Genomic DNA, 15,373 nt, shown 5'->3' with positions numbered 1-15,373 from the left:
GTCCCTGTTTGCAGATGACATGATTGTATATTTTAAAAACCCCATCATCTCGGCCCAAAATCTCCTTAAGCTGATAAGCAACTTCAGCAAAGTCTCAGGATACAAAATCAATGTGCAAAAATCACAAGCATTCCTGTTCACCATTAACAGACAAACAGAGCCAAACCATGAGTGAACTCCTGTTCACAATTTCTACAAAGAGAATAAAATACCTAGGAATACAACTTACAAGGGATGTGAAGGACCTCTTCAAGGAGAACTACAAACCATTGCTCAATAAAATAAAAGAGAACACAAACAAATGGAAGAATATTCTATGCTCATGGATAGGAAGAATCAATATCGTGAAAATGGCCATACTGCCCAAAGTAATTTATAGATTCAATGCCATCCCTATCAAACTACCAATGACTTTCTTCACAGAATTGGAAAAAACTACTTTAAAATTCATACGGAACCAAAAAAGAGCCTGCATTGCCAAGACAATCCTAAGCAAAAAGAACAAAGCTGAAGGCATCATGCTACCTGACTTCAAACTATACTACCAGACCACAGTAACCAAAACAGCATGGTACTGGTACCAAAACAGATAGATAGACCAACGGAACAGAACAGAGGCCTCAGAAATAGCACCACACATCTACAACCATCTGATCTTTGACAAACCTGACAAAAACAAGCAATGGGGAAAGGATTCCCTATTTAATAAATGGTGCTTGGAAAATTGGCTGGCCATACATAGAAAGCTGAAACTGAATCCCTTCCTTACAACTGACACAAAAATTAATTCAAGATAGATTAAAGACTTAAATGTTAGACCTAAAACCATAAAAACCCTAGAAGAAAACCTAGGCAATACCATTCAGGACATAGGCATGGCCAAGGACTTCATGACTAAAACACCAAAAGCAATGGCAACAAAAGCCAAAACAGACAAATGGGATCTAATTAAACTAAAGAGCTTCTGCACGGGAAAAGAAACTACCATCAGAGTGAACAGGCAACCTACAGAACGGGAGAAAAATTTTGCTATCTACCCATCTGACAAAGGGCTAATATCCAGAATCTACAAAGAAGTCAAACAAATTTACAAGAAAGAAACAAACAACCCCATCAAAAAGTGGGCAAAGGATATGAACAGACACTTCTCAAAAGAAGACATCTATGCATCCAAGAGGCACATGAAAAAATGCTCATCATCACTGGTCATCAGAGAAATGCAAATCAAAACCACAATGAGATACCATCTCATGCCAGTTAGAATGGCAATCATTAAAAAGTCAGGAAACAACAGATGCTGGAGAGGATGTAGAGAAATAGGAACGCTTTTACACTGTTGGTGGGAGTGTAAATTAGTTCAACCATTGTGGAAGACAGTGTGGTGATTTCTCAAGGATCTAGAACTAGAAATACCATTTGACCCAGCAATTCCATTACTGGGTATATACCCAAAGGATTATAAATCATGCTACTATAAAGACACATGTGCACATATGTTTATTGTGGCACTATTCACAATAGCAAAGACTTGGAACCAACCAAATGTCCACCAATGATAGACTGGATTAAGAAAACGTGGCACATATACACCATGAAATGCTATGCGGCCACAGAAAAGAATGAGTTCATGTCCTTTGCAGGGACATGGATGAAGCTGGAAACCATCATTCTCAGCAAACTATCACAAGGACAGAAAACCAAACACCACATGTTCTCACTCATAGGTGGGAATTGAACAATGAGATCACTTGGACACAGGGCGGGGAACATCACACACTGGGGCCTGTTGGGGGTGGGGGAGTGGGGGAAGGATAGCATTAGGAGAAATAACTAATGTAAATGATGAGTTGATGGGTGCAGCAAACCAACGTGGCACATGTATACCTATGTATCAAACCTGCACTTTGTGCACATGTACCCTAGAACTTAAAGTATGATTTAAAAAAATTAAAATTAACTTTGAATTTTTCTCCATAGACACAAATTAATTTTTTTTTTTTTTTTTTTGAGACAGGGTCTTGCTCTCTTGCCCAGGCTGGAGTGCAGTGGTGCGATCTTAGTTCACTGCAACCTCCACCTCCCGGGTTCAGGTGATTCTCATGCCTCAGCCTTCCGAGCAGCTGAATACAGGTGCTCACCACGACAGCTGGCTAATTATTGTATTTGTAGTAGAGACAGGGTTACACCATGTTGATCAGGCTTGTCTCAAACACCTGACCTCAAGTGATCTACCCACCTCAGCCTCCCAAAGTGCTGGGATTACAGGTGTGAGTAATCCATGCCTGGCCTCCCAGCCTTACAAATTACCTTTTATAATTTTTTTAAAAACTAGTTTTATTTGGCTTTATCTTCTTTTTCATTGAAAGATGCCACCAAGGTTTTAAGAGGGTGAGTGGTGAGCCTGGCAAGATAGGTCAGGGCCCAGATATGAGGGGCCTTTAAAAATTTAGACTTGATAGCATTTTGTTTGTTTGTTTGTTTGTTTGTTTGTTTGTTTGTTTTTAGAGATAAGATCTTGTCCTGGCTGGAGTGCAGTGGCACAATCATAGCTCACTGCAGCCTTGAACTCTTGAGCTCAAACAATCCTCCTGCCTCAGCCTCCTGAGTAGCTAGGATTACAGGTGCACACCACCACACCTGGTTAATTTTAATTTTTGTAGAGACAAGGTCTTGCTATATTGCCCAGGCTAGTCTCGAACAGCTGGGCTGAAGCGATTCTCCTGCCTCCACCTCCCAAAGCGCTGGGAGCCACCACACTAGGCCTTTATAGCACTTTTCAAAGTAAAGAGTGTATGGAATAAAGAAGTTCCTTTCTACTTTCTTAGAGAAATGCAGTATCTACCAAGTTTTCTCTGTTTTCCCCTTTGAAATTTTTTTTTTCCAGTAACCTCTCTTACTCCCCTCCTATCTTCTTTCCACAAATGCACATCCACCATCACATGCCAGACCCTGGGGGATCCAGCGGTGGATAAAGCTCACCCTATTTTCAGAGCAAAGGCAAAGTTAATTGGAATTGGAAATGTGTAAAAGCTTTTCTTTGTTCAGTGAGTCTTTTCATTATTTAAAATAGAGAGAAGCTTTGTGGTTTTCTCAAATGCTCTGGAAAAAACTGAAAGAGGATTGAGAGCAATTTTAAAAGGAGGGGGAGCACAGTTTTCCAAATACATTTCAAAGGAAAAGAGGGAGAAACCTATGGATTAAAAGAGACTTCTGAGATATAGCAATGGATTTCAGTATCTGGATCTTACTTGGATCCTGACTCAAATAACCAAAGTGTAAAAAAGTAAAATTTATGATATTTATGACACAACTGAATATTTGAAAGCTGATTAGATATTTGATGATCTTAGGGATTTATTGTTAATTATGTTAAATTTGATAATGGTATTGTAATTATATATTTTTAAGTTCTCATTCTTAAAGGAAACATTCTATCTGGGATCTGCATCAAAATAATATGTGGGGAGAAGTCGGTAGGGGTGTACATGAAACGAGATGAGGATTGCATTGACAGCAGAAACTGGGTGAAGGGAACACAGGGATTTATTATCCTAATCTCCCTATCTTTGTCTATGTTTGAAATTTTCCATAATAAATTTTTTTTCAGAAGAGAGAAGGGTCATATTTATGATATTTTTTGACTTCTGCTTTGGTGAAAACAGTGAAATGGGGGGGGGGAATGATGAGAGGAAGAGGCTGGAGCTTAGAAGTATGATTTGGGAGTGAACACTCTCCAGACTAGAGGGGCAGGAAGGGAAATGCAGGGCAAAGGACATCATGGGAGTGTGAGAAGAGAGGGAAGAATGGAAAAGAGAAGTAGGCCCACTGCTTTCCCCTTCCCCACCCCTCAGCCTTTTCTTCACTTACTCATTCCCTACCCCTTATCTCTGTAGATGAACAATCATCTTGGGGCCAAATGCAGTGGCTCATGCCTGTAATCCTGGCACTTTGGGAGGCCAAGGAGGGAGGATCGCTTGAACTCAGGAGTTCAAGACCACTCTGGGCAACATAGTGAGACCCCCATCTCTACAAAAAATTTAAAACTTAGCCAGGCATGGTGGCACGTGCCTGTAGTGTCCCAGCTACTTGGGAGGTTGAGGTTAGGGGGGATTGCTTAAACTCAGGAAGTCAAGGCTGCAATAAGTCATGACTATGCCACTGTGCTCCAGCCTGGGTGACAGAGACCCTGTCACCACACACACACACACACAAATCACCCTGGGAACTTAACAAGATTCTCAAGCACCAAGTCATGAAATTCCATTTCCATTTCACTTGGCAAGGCCTGGGAATCTGCATTTTCAACACGTGCTCTAGGAGATTTAGATATCTAGACTTCCCTTTGAGTTCCCCAGTACCTGGCCCCTGTGAGAGCCATGGTTTTTCTGTCATTAACCTTTACTCTGTCAGAGTGGGGATCAAACTGCCTTTCAAAGCCTTTGGGACAGCAGTCCACTGTTTCGAGCCAGGAAAAAATAAAGGGAATGAGAGATTATGCAAAAGAAACTTATTTATTGATTTCCTTTAATGTGTGTGTGGAAACATGCAAATGCTGAGGGTTGCTTGACTGGGGAAAAGAAATTCATCAGTCAGCTATGGCTTGAAAGACACCTCCTTTAAGACCTTCTAACCTTTGTGCTGATGTTCTCTGATGTTATAGTCACTGAACAACCTTCTGATTTGTAATGGGATTCCACTAAGGAGGAAAAACAAACTAGTTGCCCTAAGTAACACAGTCCTCCTGGCAGTTGTGCCTTTTATCATCAATTTAATATATTGATTTTTTGCTTTCCAAGTCTCCCAAAGCCTGTTATTCAGAAGAACTAGGTCACAAGATTTGATCATCCATCAGCGAACTAACTTAAGCTTTAGGGTTGGGTAAGGTAATGAATCAGACCTTGCAACTGAGCCAGAATTACCAGGAGGACAGTAACCCTGTGGCTAAGTCATTGTCACATTAGGGGTAACCAGACACTTACTTACCCACACATTCTTGGCCACATCCCTCCCAATAGGGAAAGATTAGAAATTATGACTAAGTTATCAGGCTGCAGCCTTACTTACCTGGAGCCCAATGCCTGCTCAAGCATAACTAGGTCTTGACATGATGAGATGAGCCAGGTTGGGGAAAGAAGTTTTGAAGCACAGGGGAGTCTGCAGGGCCCTGGGCCCCAGTGCTGGCAGGGATATTCCCAGGGACAGGAAAAAACTACAAGCAACTGGACCCACACTCTCCCACAGAACAAGCTGTGAGAAGTCAGATAGACTCGTCTGTTCAGTTCAAAGCATCCGCCTTCCTTGTCCCATCCCCTAATCTCACCCCATCCCATCAGCTAAAAGAAAAAGGCAAATGCCTGCAGCCTTCTAGAGGCCTTTCTGTACTCACTCTGTAACCTATGTGGTTCCACATTATTCTTTGAACCATAACTACTCAGGGGCCTGCTGGCATCCATCTAAGTCTATCTCTAGCTGGGATTCCCTGGCTACCTACATGGTTAGAAAGAAAGTCACCTCTTGCCCTCCTAAGGACTTCACTGAGGCACAGGCTACAATGGAGACACCGGGCGGCCAGAGTGGCAGCCAAGAGCCCATGTTGCTTTACAGGGAAATCTGAGCATGCACGCCTTGTCCAGGGTGAGGGGATGGGGGAATAAAGTGAGCATTTGGGCTGAGGAGACCACGGGGCCAAGTCTTGAGGTAAATTGGGCTCAGGTCAGCTAAAAAGGATATACAAAGCGTACCTCAGCCAGGAATTACAGTTTTGGGGTTTTTTTTTCCCCAAAAGCCTGAAATTCTCGTGTCTTAGCCTCCCAAGTAGCTGGGATTACAGGCGCCCTCCACCGTGCCCGGCTAATTTTTGTATTTTAGTAAAGAGCGGGTTTTCACCAAAGCCCAGGCTGGTCTCAAACTCCTGGCCTGAAGTGATCCGCCCACCTTGGCCTCCCAAAGTGCTGGGATTATAGTCCTGAGCCACCGCTCCCGGCCAGGAATTGTAGGTCAGGAACTGTAGTCTAAAAAGAATAGGAAGAGGATTCTGTCAACCGGTTCAGAGGATATGAGAGCGGGGGCTGAAGAGTGACGAGGAAAACAGCAGGAAGGGTTGGGCTCGTGCACCGACAGGGCCCAGGGAAGTGAGGGGACAAAAGGGTGAAGCAGTCACAGAGTCACAGGGCCAGGTGAGGCCCATGGGTCAGTGGGGCAGGAGGGGGAGAAAAAAACCCGAGAATGGGGAGAGATACAGGGCAATGCAGAGAGACAGGGCGAGAAGCCCCGACCCAGCCAAGGTTCAGAGAAATTGGGGATTTGTGGGAGGAGAGGGGTGGCCGCGGATTGGCCATCGCGAGGAGAGGCCGCGCCCCCTAGCGTCCTTCCGGGCTGAGCCAGAACCCTACCCGGGCGACCCTGAAGCTCGCCAAGGACCGCCCCGCCTAGTGCAGAGTGTCGGCGCCGGGTTCCCTTCTGTCGCGCGGCCCTATAGTTCCGGCTGTGGCGCGCGGGCGGAAAGTTTATGGTGACGGACTGTGTCCGGCGATGGGCACGGGGTGAGTGGGAGGCCGAGGGCCCATTGCTGCCTTTCGTTGCTTATTGGGGTTACAGGTGAAGGGGATAGGGGTGAGGAACAACCCAGGGCCAGCGCTTGACCTTCCCGCCACCCTGGCGGCCGCCCCGCGCCGTCCCTGAGGCGCCAGTTCCGGGGCGCTGCTCCCGTCCTCCCCTCTGTTTCAGGCTCGGGGTCCCCAGCTCCGCGTAAACTGCACGATTTCGCCCTCTGCTCAGCCCCGCTCTGCCCCCCCTTTCCGTGAGAGACTTCCAGATCTCACATTTTCTTGACTGATTTTTAAGGTAAAAATACATCTCCCAGATGCGATTTTCAGTCTGGACTTTTAGAGATGAAGTTGTATCTGAGAACTGGGGAATTATAGCTGATGGACAATTGGTATTCAAGGCCAAATAGGTGGCTTGGGCCTATTTTTCAGACCGTTCTTGAGAAAGAAGAGCCCTAGTTGTTTGAACAGTACACATGGGAAGTGGGTGGCGGTGGGAGACTTGAGGCTCAGAATCCACCCAAGTAAGGAATACATAGTGTTGTTCTCACAAAATTGCTAGACTGTGGTGGGCAGGGATATTTTTTTTTCTTTTTCTTTTTTTCTGAGACAGAGTCTCGCTCTGTCGCCCAGGCTGGAGAGCAGTGGCGTGATCGCGGCTCCCTGCAACCTCTGCCTTCCAGGTTCAAGCAATTCTCCTGTCTCAGCCTCCCAAGTAGCTGGAACTACAGGCGCACGCCACCACGTCTGGCTAATTTTTGTATTTTTAGTAGAGATGGGGTTTCACCATATTGGTCAGGCTGGTCTTGAACTCCTGACCTCAGGTGATCTGCCAGTCTAGGCCTCCCAAAGTGCGGGGATTACAGGCGTGCCTGGCCTTTTTGTTTTTTTGTTTAATCAGGCCTAGACTGCTTGAATGAACTATCCTTCAGGAATTTTCAGTTCCCTCCTTTACTCCAACCTGAGTACTAAATTGATTTCCCACGACTTTGTAACTGTTAAGGAGGTACATTTGGGAGTAGACACAAATGCATCAGTTGGGAGAAAGAGCCAGTTCCAGAGGTGTCTTCAGAGAAGGCAAGACTGCCAGCTGTCATCTGTCAACAGCAGATTTCATGGGCTGAAAGTGCTTTTTTGTATTTGATCTAAGTCTGTGTAAATGTTTCCTCCCATTCTCCTAAGACGTGAGGGCAGTACTCCTCATGATCCTCAACTTGTAAAAAGGCATCCTTGCATGAATGGGACTACCACAGGAGCTGGGCAGAGGCGAGGGAGTCCCCCATATCTCTGCTTGAATGAGAAGAGGAAATGTGTTTCTGGTGTCCAGAGTTAACATTTATAATGTATTTTGCTAAATAATATATGGTATATCTTGTGATTTAGGGGTAGTTCATTAGTTATTATCAAATTGTTGGGCACCTACTATGTGCCAGTTACTGTGATAAGTTTTGAGGAGACATCATGGACAAAATCTGGCATGGTCCTTGCCCTTAGTGAGCATATGTTATGGTGTAGTTGAACCAATATTGTGCAGGACCTCACTTTTTTTTTTTTTTAATCAGGCCTATACTGGTTGATTGAACCATCCTTCGGGAACTTTCAGTTTCTTCTTTTACGCCTATGATTACAACCTTAGTTGTCAACATTGTTTCCATAAACCAGTGTATTCTGAGTTCAAAACAGCCTGCTTACAAATGGAATTTTGGCCCTGCACGGTGGCTCACGCCTATAATCCCAGCACTTTGGGAGGCAGAGGTGGGTGGTTCACAAGGTCAGAAGTTCGAGACCAGCCTGACCAATGTGGTGAAACCCTGTCTCTACTAAAAATACAAAAATTAGCCAGGTATGGTGACACGCACCTGTAGTCACAGCTACTCGGGAGGCTGAGGCAGGAGAATGGCGTGACCCCAGGAGGCGGTGCTTGCAGTGAGCAGAGATCATGCCACTGCACTCCAGCCTGAGCAACACAGCAAGACCCCATCTCATAAAAAAAAAAAATGGAATTTTAGAATATGACACATTTGCAGCTGGGCACTATCCTTAAACAAGCAGTCTGGCTACTGTTAAATGTTTTGAAGTGAATCCCAAAAAAGAAAGTTGTGAACATTAAATTTGTAACTATTTATATACACCTAATCTCTCTAATTGTATATATGCATTATGATTTTTATGAAGTTGTAAGCAATGTATAATACAGTTCTGGGGCCTGCTTTTCTCAGTTACTAATGCTTTCTATAATTATTTTTGCTATCTATAGTACATATTCATTTATAGTTTTATGATATTTCATCATGTCAGTAGACTACAGGTTGCTTAATAATAGAGTAGCAGCAAGCTGTATTCCTGTGAGCAGGTCTGTGTATCTGTAAACTTTTTTATTTTTGAGCACCAAAATGTTTTCTTTTTTTCTTTTTTTTTTTTTTTTTTTGAGACGGAGTCTCGCTCTGTCACCCAGGCTGGAGTGCTGTGGCCGGATCTCAGCTCACTGCAAGCTCCGCCTCCCGGGTTCCCGCCATTCTCCTGCCTCAGCCTCCCGAGTAGCCGGGACTACAGGCGCCCGCCACCTCGCCCGGCTAGTTTTTTTTTGTATTTTTTAGTAGAGACGGGGTTTCACCGTGTTAGCCAAGATGGTCTCGATCTCCTGACCTCGTGATCCGCCCGTCTCTGCCTCCCAAAGTGCTGGGATTACAGGCTTGAGCCACCGCGCCCGGCCAAAATGTTTTCTTTATGCTAATTCTCAATCCATAATTTTGAATAACTCCATTTCTACATTTTGACTTTTCTACACAATTTCGTGAGATAATTCCAGCTTTATAACTTTCTTTTCTTTTTTTTTTTTCTTGAGACGGAGCCTTGCTTTGTCACCCAGGCTGGAGTGCAGTGGCATGATCTCAGCTTACTACAACTTCCGCCTCTTGTGTTCAAGCGATTCTTGTGCCTCAGCCTCCCAAGTAGCCACCACGCTCGGCTGATTTTTGTATTTTTAGTGTAGAGACAGGGTTTCACCATATTGGCCAGGCTGGTCTCAAACTCCTGACCTCAAGAGATCTGCCCACCTGGGCCTCCCAAAGTGCTGGGATTACAGGCATGAGCCACTGTGCCTGGCCTTAAATATTCTTTTTTTTTTTTTTTTTTTTTTTTTTTTTTTTTTTTTTTTTGAGACGGAGTCTCGCTCTGTCGCCCAGCCTGGAGTGCAGTGGCCGGATCTTGGCTCACTGCAAGCTCCGCCTCCCGGGTTTACGCCATTCTCCTGCCTCAGCCTCCCGAGTAGCTGGGACTACAGACGCTCGCCACCTCGCCCGGCTATTTTTTTGTATTTTTTTACTACAGACGGGGTTTCACCGGGTTAGCCAGGATGGTCTCGATCTCCTGACCTCATGATCCGCCCGTCTCGGCCTCCCAAAGTGCTGGGATTACAGGCTTGAGCCACCGCGCCCGGCCGGCCTTAAATATTCTTTAATTTTGTTCTTTTCCTTCACAGTTGAAGTACTATTGGCCAGTTGATGTACAATGAGTACTACTGAGGCTAGCAGTTTATTACTTTTGTTATGCTTAATGATTTCCAATTTGTCTAATTTGGTTTATGACTTTACTAGTCCTTTCATTTTTATATTTGGCATTCATTTTACTAAAACAAGGGCACCAACCAACAAAATAATTAAACACATGCACTAATACTGCAAAAAGGTTGTGACAGTGCCAAAAAACAATGGTTGATTGTCAGATAGCACCACCATATGACAATTAGAAATGCTCTTCAGTAAATTAAGTGTTAGAGAGGAGATGTAGGAGTTTATTAAGTTGCGTAAAAGTCAAATGTGTGAAAGTCAAGGGCTACCTGAAGTTAGCAGGGCTTTTTTTTTTTTTTTTTTTTTCCAGTAGATATATTTAGATAGTCCTTGATTTATGGTCACTTAATGGGTGATTCTAAGAGTGGTCCTTACAATGAACTAAGCTGCTCACTTCCCTCTCACTGAGTTCCCTAGGGATTATTCCTCACCTCAACTTAAATGGTGTTTGCCTCTGCTAATTTCTGGGAAATTAAAGTTATGGTGAAAAATATTCTTTTCTCTCCATGACATGTAAGACCTTATTTATTTTCTACAGCATTTCTCTGTTTTTAGCTGTCTGTTTGCATTCTGATTGGGAACACTGGGATCGTTTTCATCATGCCGACAGTGGTGGTAATGGATGTATCCCTTTCCATGACCCGACCTGTGTCTATTGAGGGGTCCGAGGAATACCAGCGTAAGCACCTAGCAGCCCATGGTTTAACGATGCTGTTTGAGCACATGGCCACAAATTACAAGCTTGAATTTACAGCACTCGTGGTTTTCTCATCACTTTGGGAGTTGATGGTCCCCTTCACAAGAGATTATAATACCCTACAGGTACAAAAAGTAGTAAGTTATTGTATGTACAGGGCCTAAATTTATCGGGAGGAAAACTGTGTTATAATGCATTGAACATTTAGAACTTTGGCATTATTTAATAAGTCTATTAATACTTAATATGTGTAGCTAAACAACAAGAATTCACAACCAGTAGGTCTTAATGCCTGCTGTTTCTTCAATACAGCTATGAGTTAGAGCTGTGAGTTTTTCCCTTATTTTCCTCTCTTGGTTTTCTGGAATTCTCTGTGGAAAAGTGAGCATCTCAGGATGTAGTGCTCCATTCCCTAAAATTTAGGGTCTTTAGGCTCAACACTTAATTTTTTTCTACTCTCCCATAAAATTTGAGGAAATGAAAAATTAGCCCTTTCTTGTTCTAGAGTAATTCAAAATGATATTTCCTTTCCAACAAATAGCTTTGATTTTGATACCAATAAATTAAAATTTTAAAATCTCAATTGGTAGATACTATCTTTCAAAGGTGTTTTCTGTGTCATGTCAGAATTTACTTTCTGACAACATCTCTAAATGATAGTATTTCCAGCAGTGCCTAACACAGTGTCTTACCCATGGTGAGCAGTCAAGAAGTGTCTGTTGGCCAGGTGTGGTGGCTCACGCCTGTAATCCCAGCACTTTGGGAGGCCAAGGCGAGAGGATCACTTGAGCCCAGGAGTTTGAGACCAGCCTGGGCAATATGGCAAGATCCCGTCTCTATTTTTAATAAAAAGAAGGGGGAAAAAAAAAGAAGTGTTTGTGGAATTAAACTGAACAGTTTAACAATTGTTAGGTGGTTTAGAAATCCAGGCTCAATACAGTTTGAATTTTTTAATACAAGTAACAAAATTTTGTTAAATAATTCCTTTTATTATCTCAGATTTTTTAAGTGACTTAAAAGCTTTTTTTTTTAAATTACACTGACTTAAAAAAATGTTTTTTAAATTTTTTTCGTGTAAAAGGATATTAAACTTTTGGTATATATGCTGACTTTCTTACAGGTGAATAAACTAAGGATTTCTGATGTTCTGCAGTTCTGAAATTTAGAGAATTGCTATATAAGGAGTGAGGCGTAATGTTTTAGACCAGGAACCCTGAAGTCAAACTACATACTTACAAATCCAGGTTCTGCCACCTTTAGTCATGAGACCTGGGAAAGTTATTTAATCTTTCTATACTTTAATTACTTCATTTAAAGATAGGGTTAGTAATCTATACCTTATAGTTTTATTGTGATAGCTAAATACATAAAAGTGCCTAGGATGTTACTTAGAACATAGTTAATATTCAGTAGATTTTGTTATTATTTTTGTGATGTGTTTAAAAGTTCCTTTTAATTTTTTCCTTCAAGGTCTGCTTATAAAGATGTAAACTTGGTGGACTGTTCACTCTTACCTCATAAGAGGATAGAATAAACGGAATTCTTTTCACTATCTTTAGTAGTTGAAGAAGTCTTTTCTAGCATTTTTCTTTAAGAGGCTATGCTTTGGTGCTCTCAGATACATCAGTGTCCCCTGTGTAACATTCATACTTTGAACAATTTATGTTGTTTTCTAATAACTAATTAAAACTAAAGAGTAACTAGCAATTTTATCTTTTATTCAATAAGGAAGCACTAAGTAATATGGATGATTACGACAAAACCTGCTTGGAGTCTGCATTAGTTGGTGTTTGTAATATCGTTCAGCAAGAATGGGGTGGTGCAATTCCTTGCCAGGTAATGATCAATTCTTTTTCATTGCTCTAAGTTAACAACATTAACCACTAAGGTGCTTCGATTTTCTTCAGGCTCTGACACAGCATGCATTGTAATTTCTACAGACTACGTTTTACTCTATTGGTATCTTCTTAAGTGAAGGTACTAAATCAACACTAATGCGTTCAGAAAGCAGCAAAATTATGCCTTAAGGAAAGCATCCTCCTAGTAAATTGACTTATTGCAAACTAGTAATGTTATATAAAATACAAAGGGCTCACAGTGGAATTTTTGAACTATACTCCTTGGAAGGGGTCATTATAATTTTGAGTGATAAAATTGTAAACATTAGTATAACATAGCTTGTCTTCATTATCTCAATGCAATTATTCAGCAGACTTCTTTTTTCTTCTTTTTGGACACAGGGTCTCACTTTGTTGCCCAGACTGGAGTGCAGTGGAGCTATCATGGCTCACTGGAGCTTCAACCACCCAGGCTTAGGTGATTCTCCCACTTCAGCCTCCTGAATAGCTGAGACTACAGGCAAATGCTACCACACCTGGCTAATTTTTTACATTTTTTTGTAGAGACCGGGTTTTGCCATGTTGCCCAGGCTGGTCTCAAACTCCTGGGCTCTGGTGATCCACCCACCTCATCTCCCAAAGTGCTAGGATTACAGGGGTGAGCCACTATGCCCAGCTTTATTCAGCAAACTTTTAATCTTCTCAATTGAGTTGTCTTAAAAGTGAGGAGCATAAAACATAACATCTGGCCAGGTGTGGTGGCTCATGCCTGTAATCCCAGCACTTTGGGAGGCCAAGGCGGATGGATCACCAGGTCAAGAGATCGAGACCATCCTGGCCAACATGGTGAAACCCCCATCTCTACTAAAAATACAAAAATTAGCTGGGTATGGCGGCGTGCACCTGTAGTCCCAGCTGCTCTGGAGGCTGAGGCAGGAGAATCACTTGAACCTAGGAGGCGGAGGTTGCAGTCAGCCGAGGTTGCACCACTGCACTCCAGCCTAGCGACAGAGCGAGACTGGCAAAAACAAACAAACATAAAATCTTTTGCTCTTTACTTAGACTCCACAGTAGGCCACATTAGCATCAAATCAGAGCAGAGTAGTAGCAGAAAAAGACAACTGGAAATTTGCTCTATACAGATACTTTTGAAAAGTAGTAACATATTTTGAAGGAAAAAGAAACATTGCTAAAAGAAATATCATAATAGTCTACAACAGGAGTCCGCAAGCTTTTTTTGTATTTTAGGCTTCGTAGGTGTCTGTGGCAACTACTCAGCTCGGCTATTATAGCATAAAAGGAGCCATAGATAATAAGTAAATGAATGGGCAGGGCTGTGTTTAAATAAAACGTTATTTACAAAAACAGACAGTGGGCCAGATTTAGCCTGTGGGCCATGGTTTGCTGGCCCCTGGTGTGTGACTTTTCATTATAGGGTCAAACACAGGATTCCTCAGTAGTGTCAGTAGCATCACTAGTATTTATTTTTTAATAAAACAAAAAAGATTGTAGCCAGGCATGGTGGCTCACACCTGTAATCCTAGCACTTTGTGAAGCCAAGGTGGGAAGATAACTTGAGCCCAGGAGTTCAAGACCAGGCTGGACAACATAGTGAGGTCCTGTCTTAAAAAAAAATAAAATAAGATTGTAGTTGCCTGGGAGTCAGGGAAAGGTATGAATTGACTCAAAAGAAGCAGGAGGGAATCTGGGATGTGCTGGAACTGTTCTTTACCTTGTTCGTGGGGGTGGTTACATGACTGAATGCAACTGTCAAAACTCATAGAACTGTATACCAAAAAGAGTGATTTTACTGCATGTAAATTATATCCCAATAAATTTACCTTTAGAAAACAACAAAAACATTTTTTCTTGTGAAAACCACCCTGTTTTATAGAATATAGTGGATACTTGCTAAAGAAGTCAATAAATGCCTTTTGATCAATTTCTTTTCAGAAATAAAAAAACTTTTTATGGCATCTCAGCTTAAATAAATAATATAGCTTATTATTTATTTTGGTAAATCCATGCATATAGGATGTCTTATTTCCTAACATTATAGTGAATAAATGAAGTTTTGTTGTCAGTATCTTCTGAACTGAAAGCTAGCAGGTAGCACAGTTTCATTTGCTATTTCTTCTTTGGTTTTAGAGGAGAAATTCAGATTTTAAGAACCAGACCTTGTGCATCATGCAGACTTCTGACTTTTATGATTTTCTTCTTTTGAAAAAAAGGAAGAATCTGAATTTGAGATATACTGTATGTAACCTGAGGGCAAGGGGCCAAGCCTGAATCTGTCTCTAGTAAAAATACAAAAATGAGCCAGGCATGGTGGCACATGCCTGTAATCCCAGCTACTCAGGAGGCTAAAGCAGGAGAATCACTTGAACTGGGGAGGCAGAGGTTGCAACAGTCAGCCGAGGCGTGCCATTGCACTCCAGCCTGGGCAACAAGCGAGAAACTCTGTCTCAAAAAAAAAAAACAAAAAACACTGTAGGCCGGGCGCGGTGGCTCAAGCCTGTAATCCCAGCACTTTGGGAGGCCGAGATGGGCGGATCACGAGGTCAGGAGATCGAGACCATCCTGGCTAACACGGTGAAACCCCGTCTCTACTAAGAAATACAAAAAAATAGCCGGGCGAGGTGGCGGGCGCCTGTAGTCCCAGCTACTCGGGAGGCTGAGGCAGGAGAATGGCGTGAACCCGGGAGGCGGAGCTTGCAGTGAGCT

The 15,373-nt window shown here is 42.7% G+C and overlaps 2 protein-coding genes across 10 annotated transcripts in view; one reads left to right on the top strand and one right to left on the bottom strand.

The window, feature by feature from the left end:
• Positions 1 to 6,297, bottom strand: part of SLC24A1 (solute carrier family 24 member 1) — a 44,932-nt gene extending 38,635 nt beyond the window's left edge. For all 4 annotated transcript variants that reach the window (XR_012415079.1, XR_012415080.1, XM_065548070.2 and 1 more), the window contains exon 1: positions 5,065 to 6,297. The gene's annotated coding sequence lies outside the window, so the exon portion shown is untranslated. The remainder of the gene's footprint in view (positions 1 to 5,064) is intronic.
• Positions 6,298 to 6,508: 211 nt separating this feature from the next.
• The window catches only part of INTS14 (integrator complex subunit 14), a 33,981-nt gene continuing 25,116 nt past the window's right edge, over positions 6,509 to 15,373 (top strand). For 2 of the 6 annotated variants that reach the window (XM_073996080.1, XM_005559828.5), the window contains exons 1-3: positions 6,509 to 6,542; positions 10,670 to 10,936; positions 12,540 to 12,647. In XM_073996080.1, coding sequence (XP_073852181.1) covers positions 10,715 to 10,936; positions 12,540 to 12,647 — 330 coding nt within the window. In that variant the 5' untranslated portion in view covers positions 6,509 to 6,542; positions 10,670 to 10,714. Of the gene's footprint in view, positions 6,844 to 10,652; positions 10,937 to 12,539; positions 12,648 to 15,373 lie in introns of all 6 variants that reach the window. The other 4 variants (XM_045397342.3, XM_045397341.3, XM_005559827.5 and 1 more) reach the window with 3 other exon arrangements.

This window comes from Macaca fascicularis, chromosome 7 (genome assembly GCF_037993035.2).
Source record: "Macaca fascicularis isolate 582-1 chromosome 7, T2T-MFA8v1.1".
Classification (NCBI taxonomy): Eukaryota; Metazoa; Chordata; class Mammalia; order Primates; family Cercopithecidae; genus Macaca; species Macaca fascicularis.
This window is presented reverse-complemented; position numbering and strand designations above follow the sequence as displayed.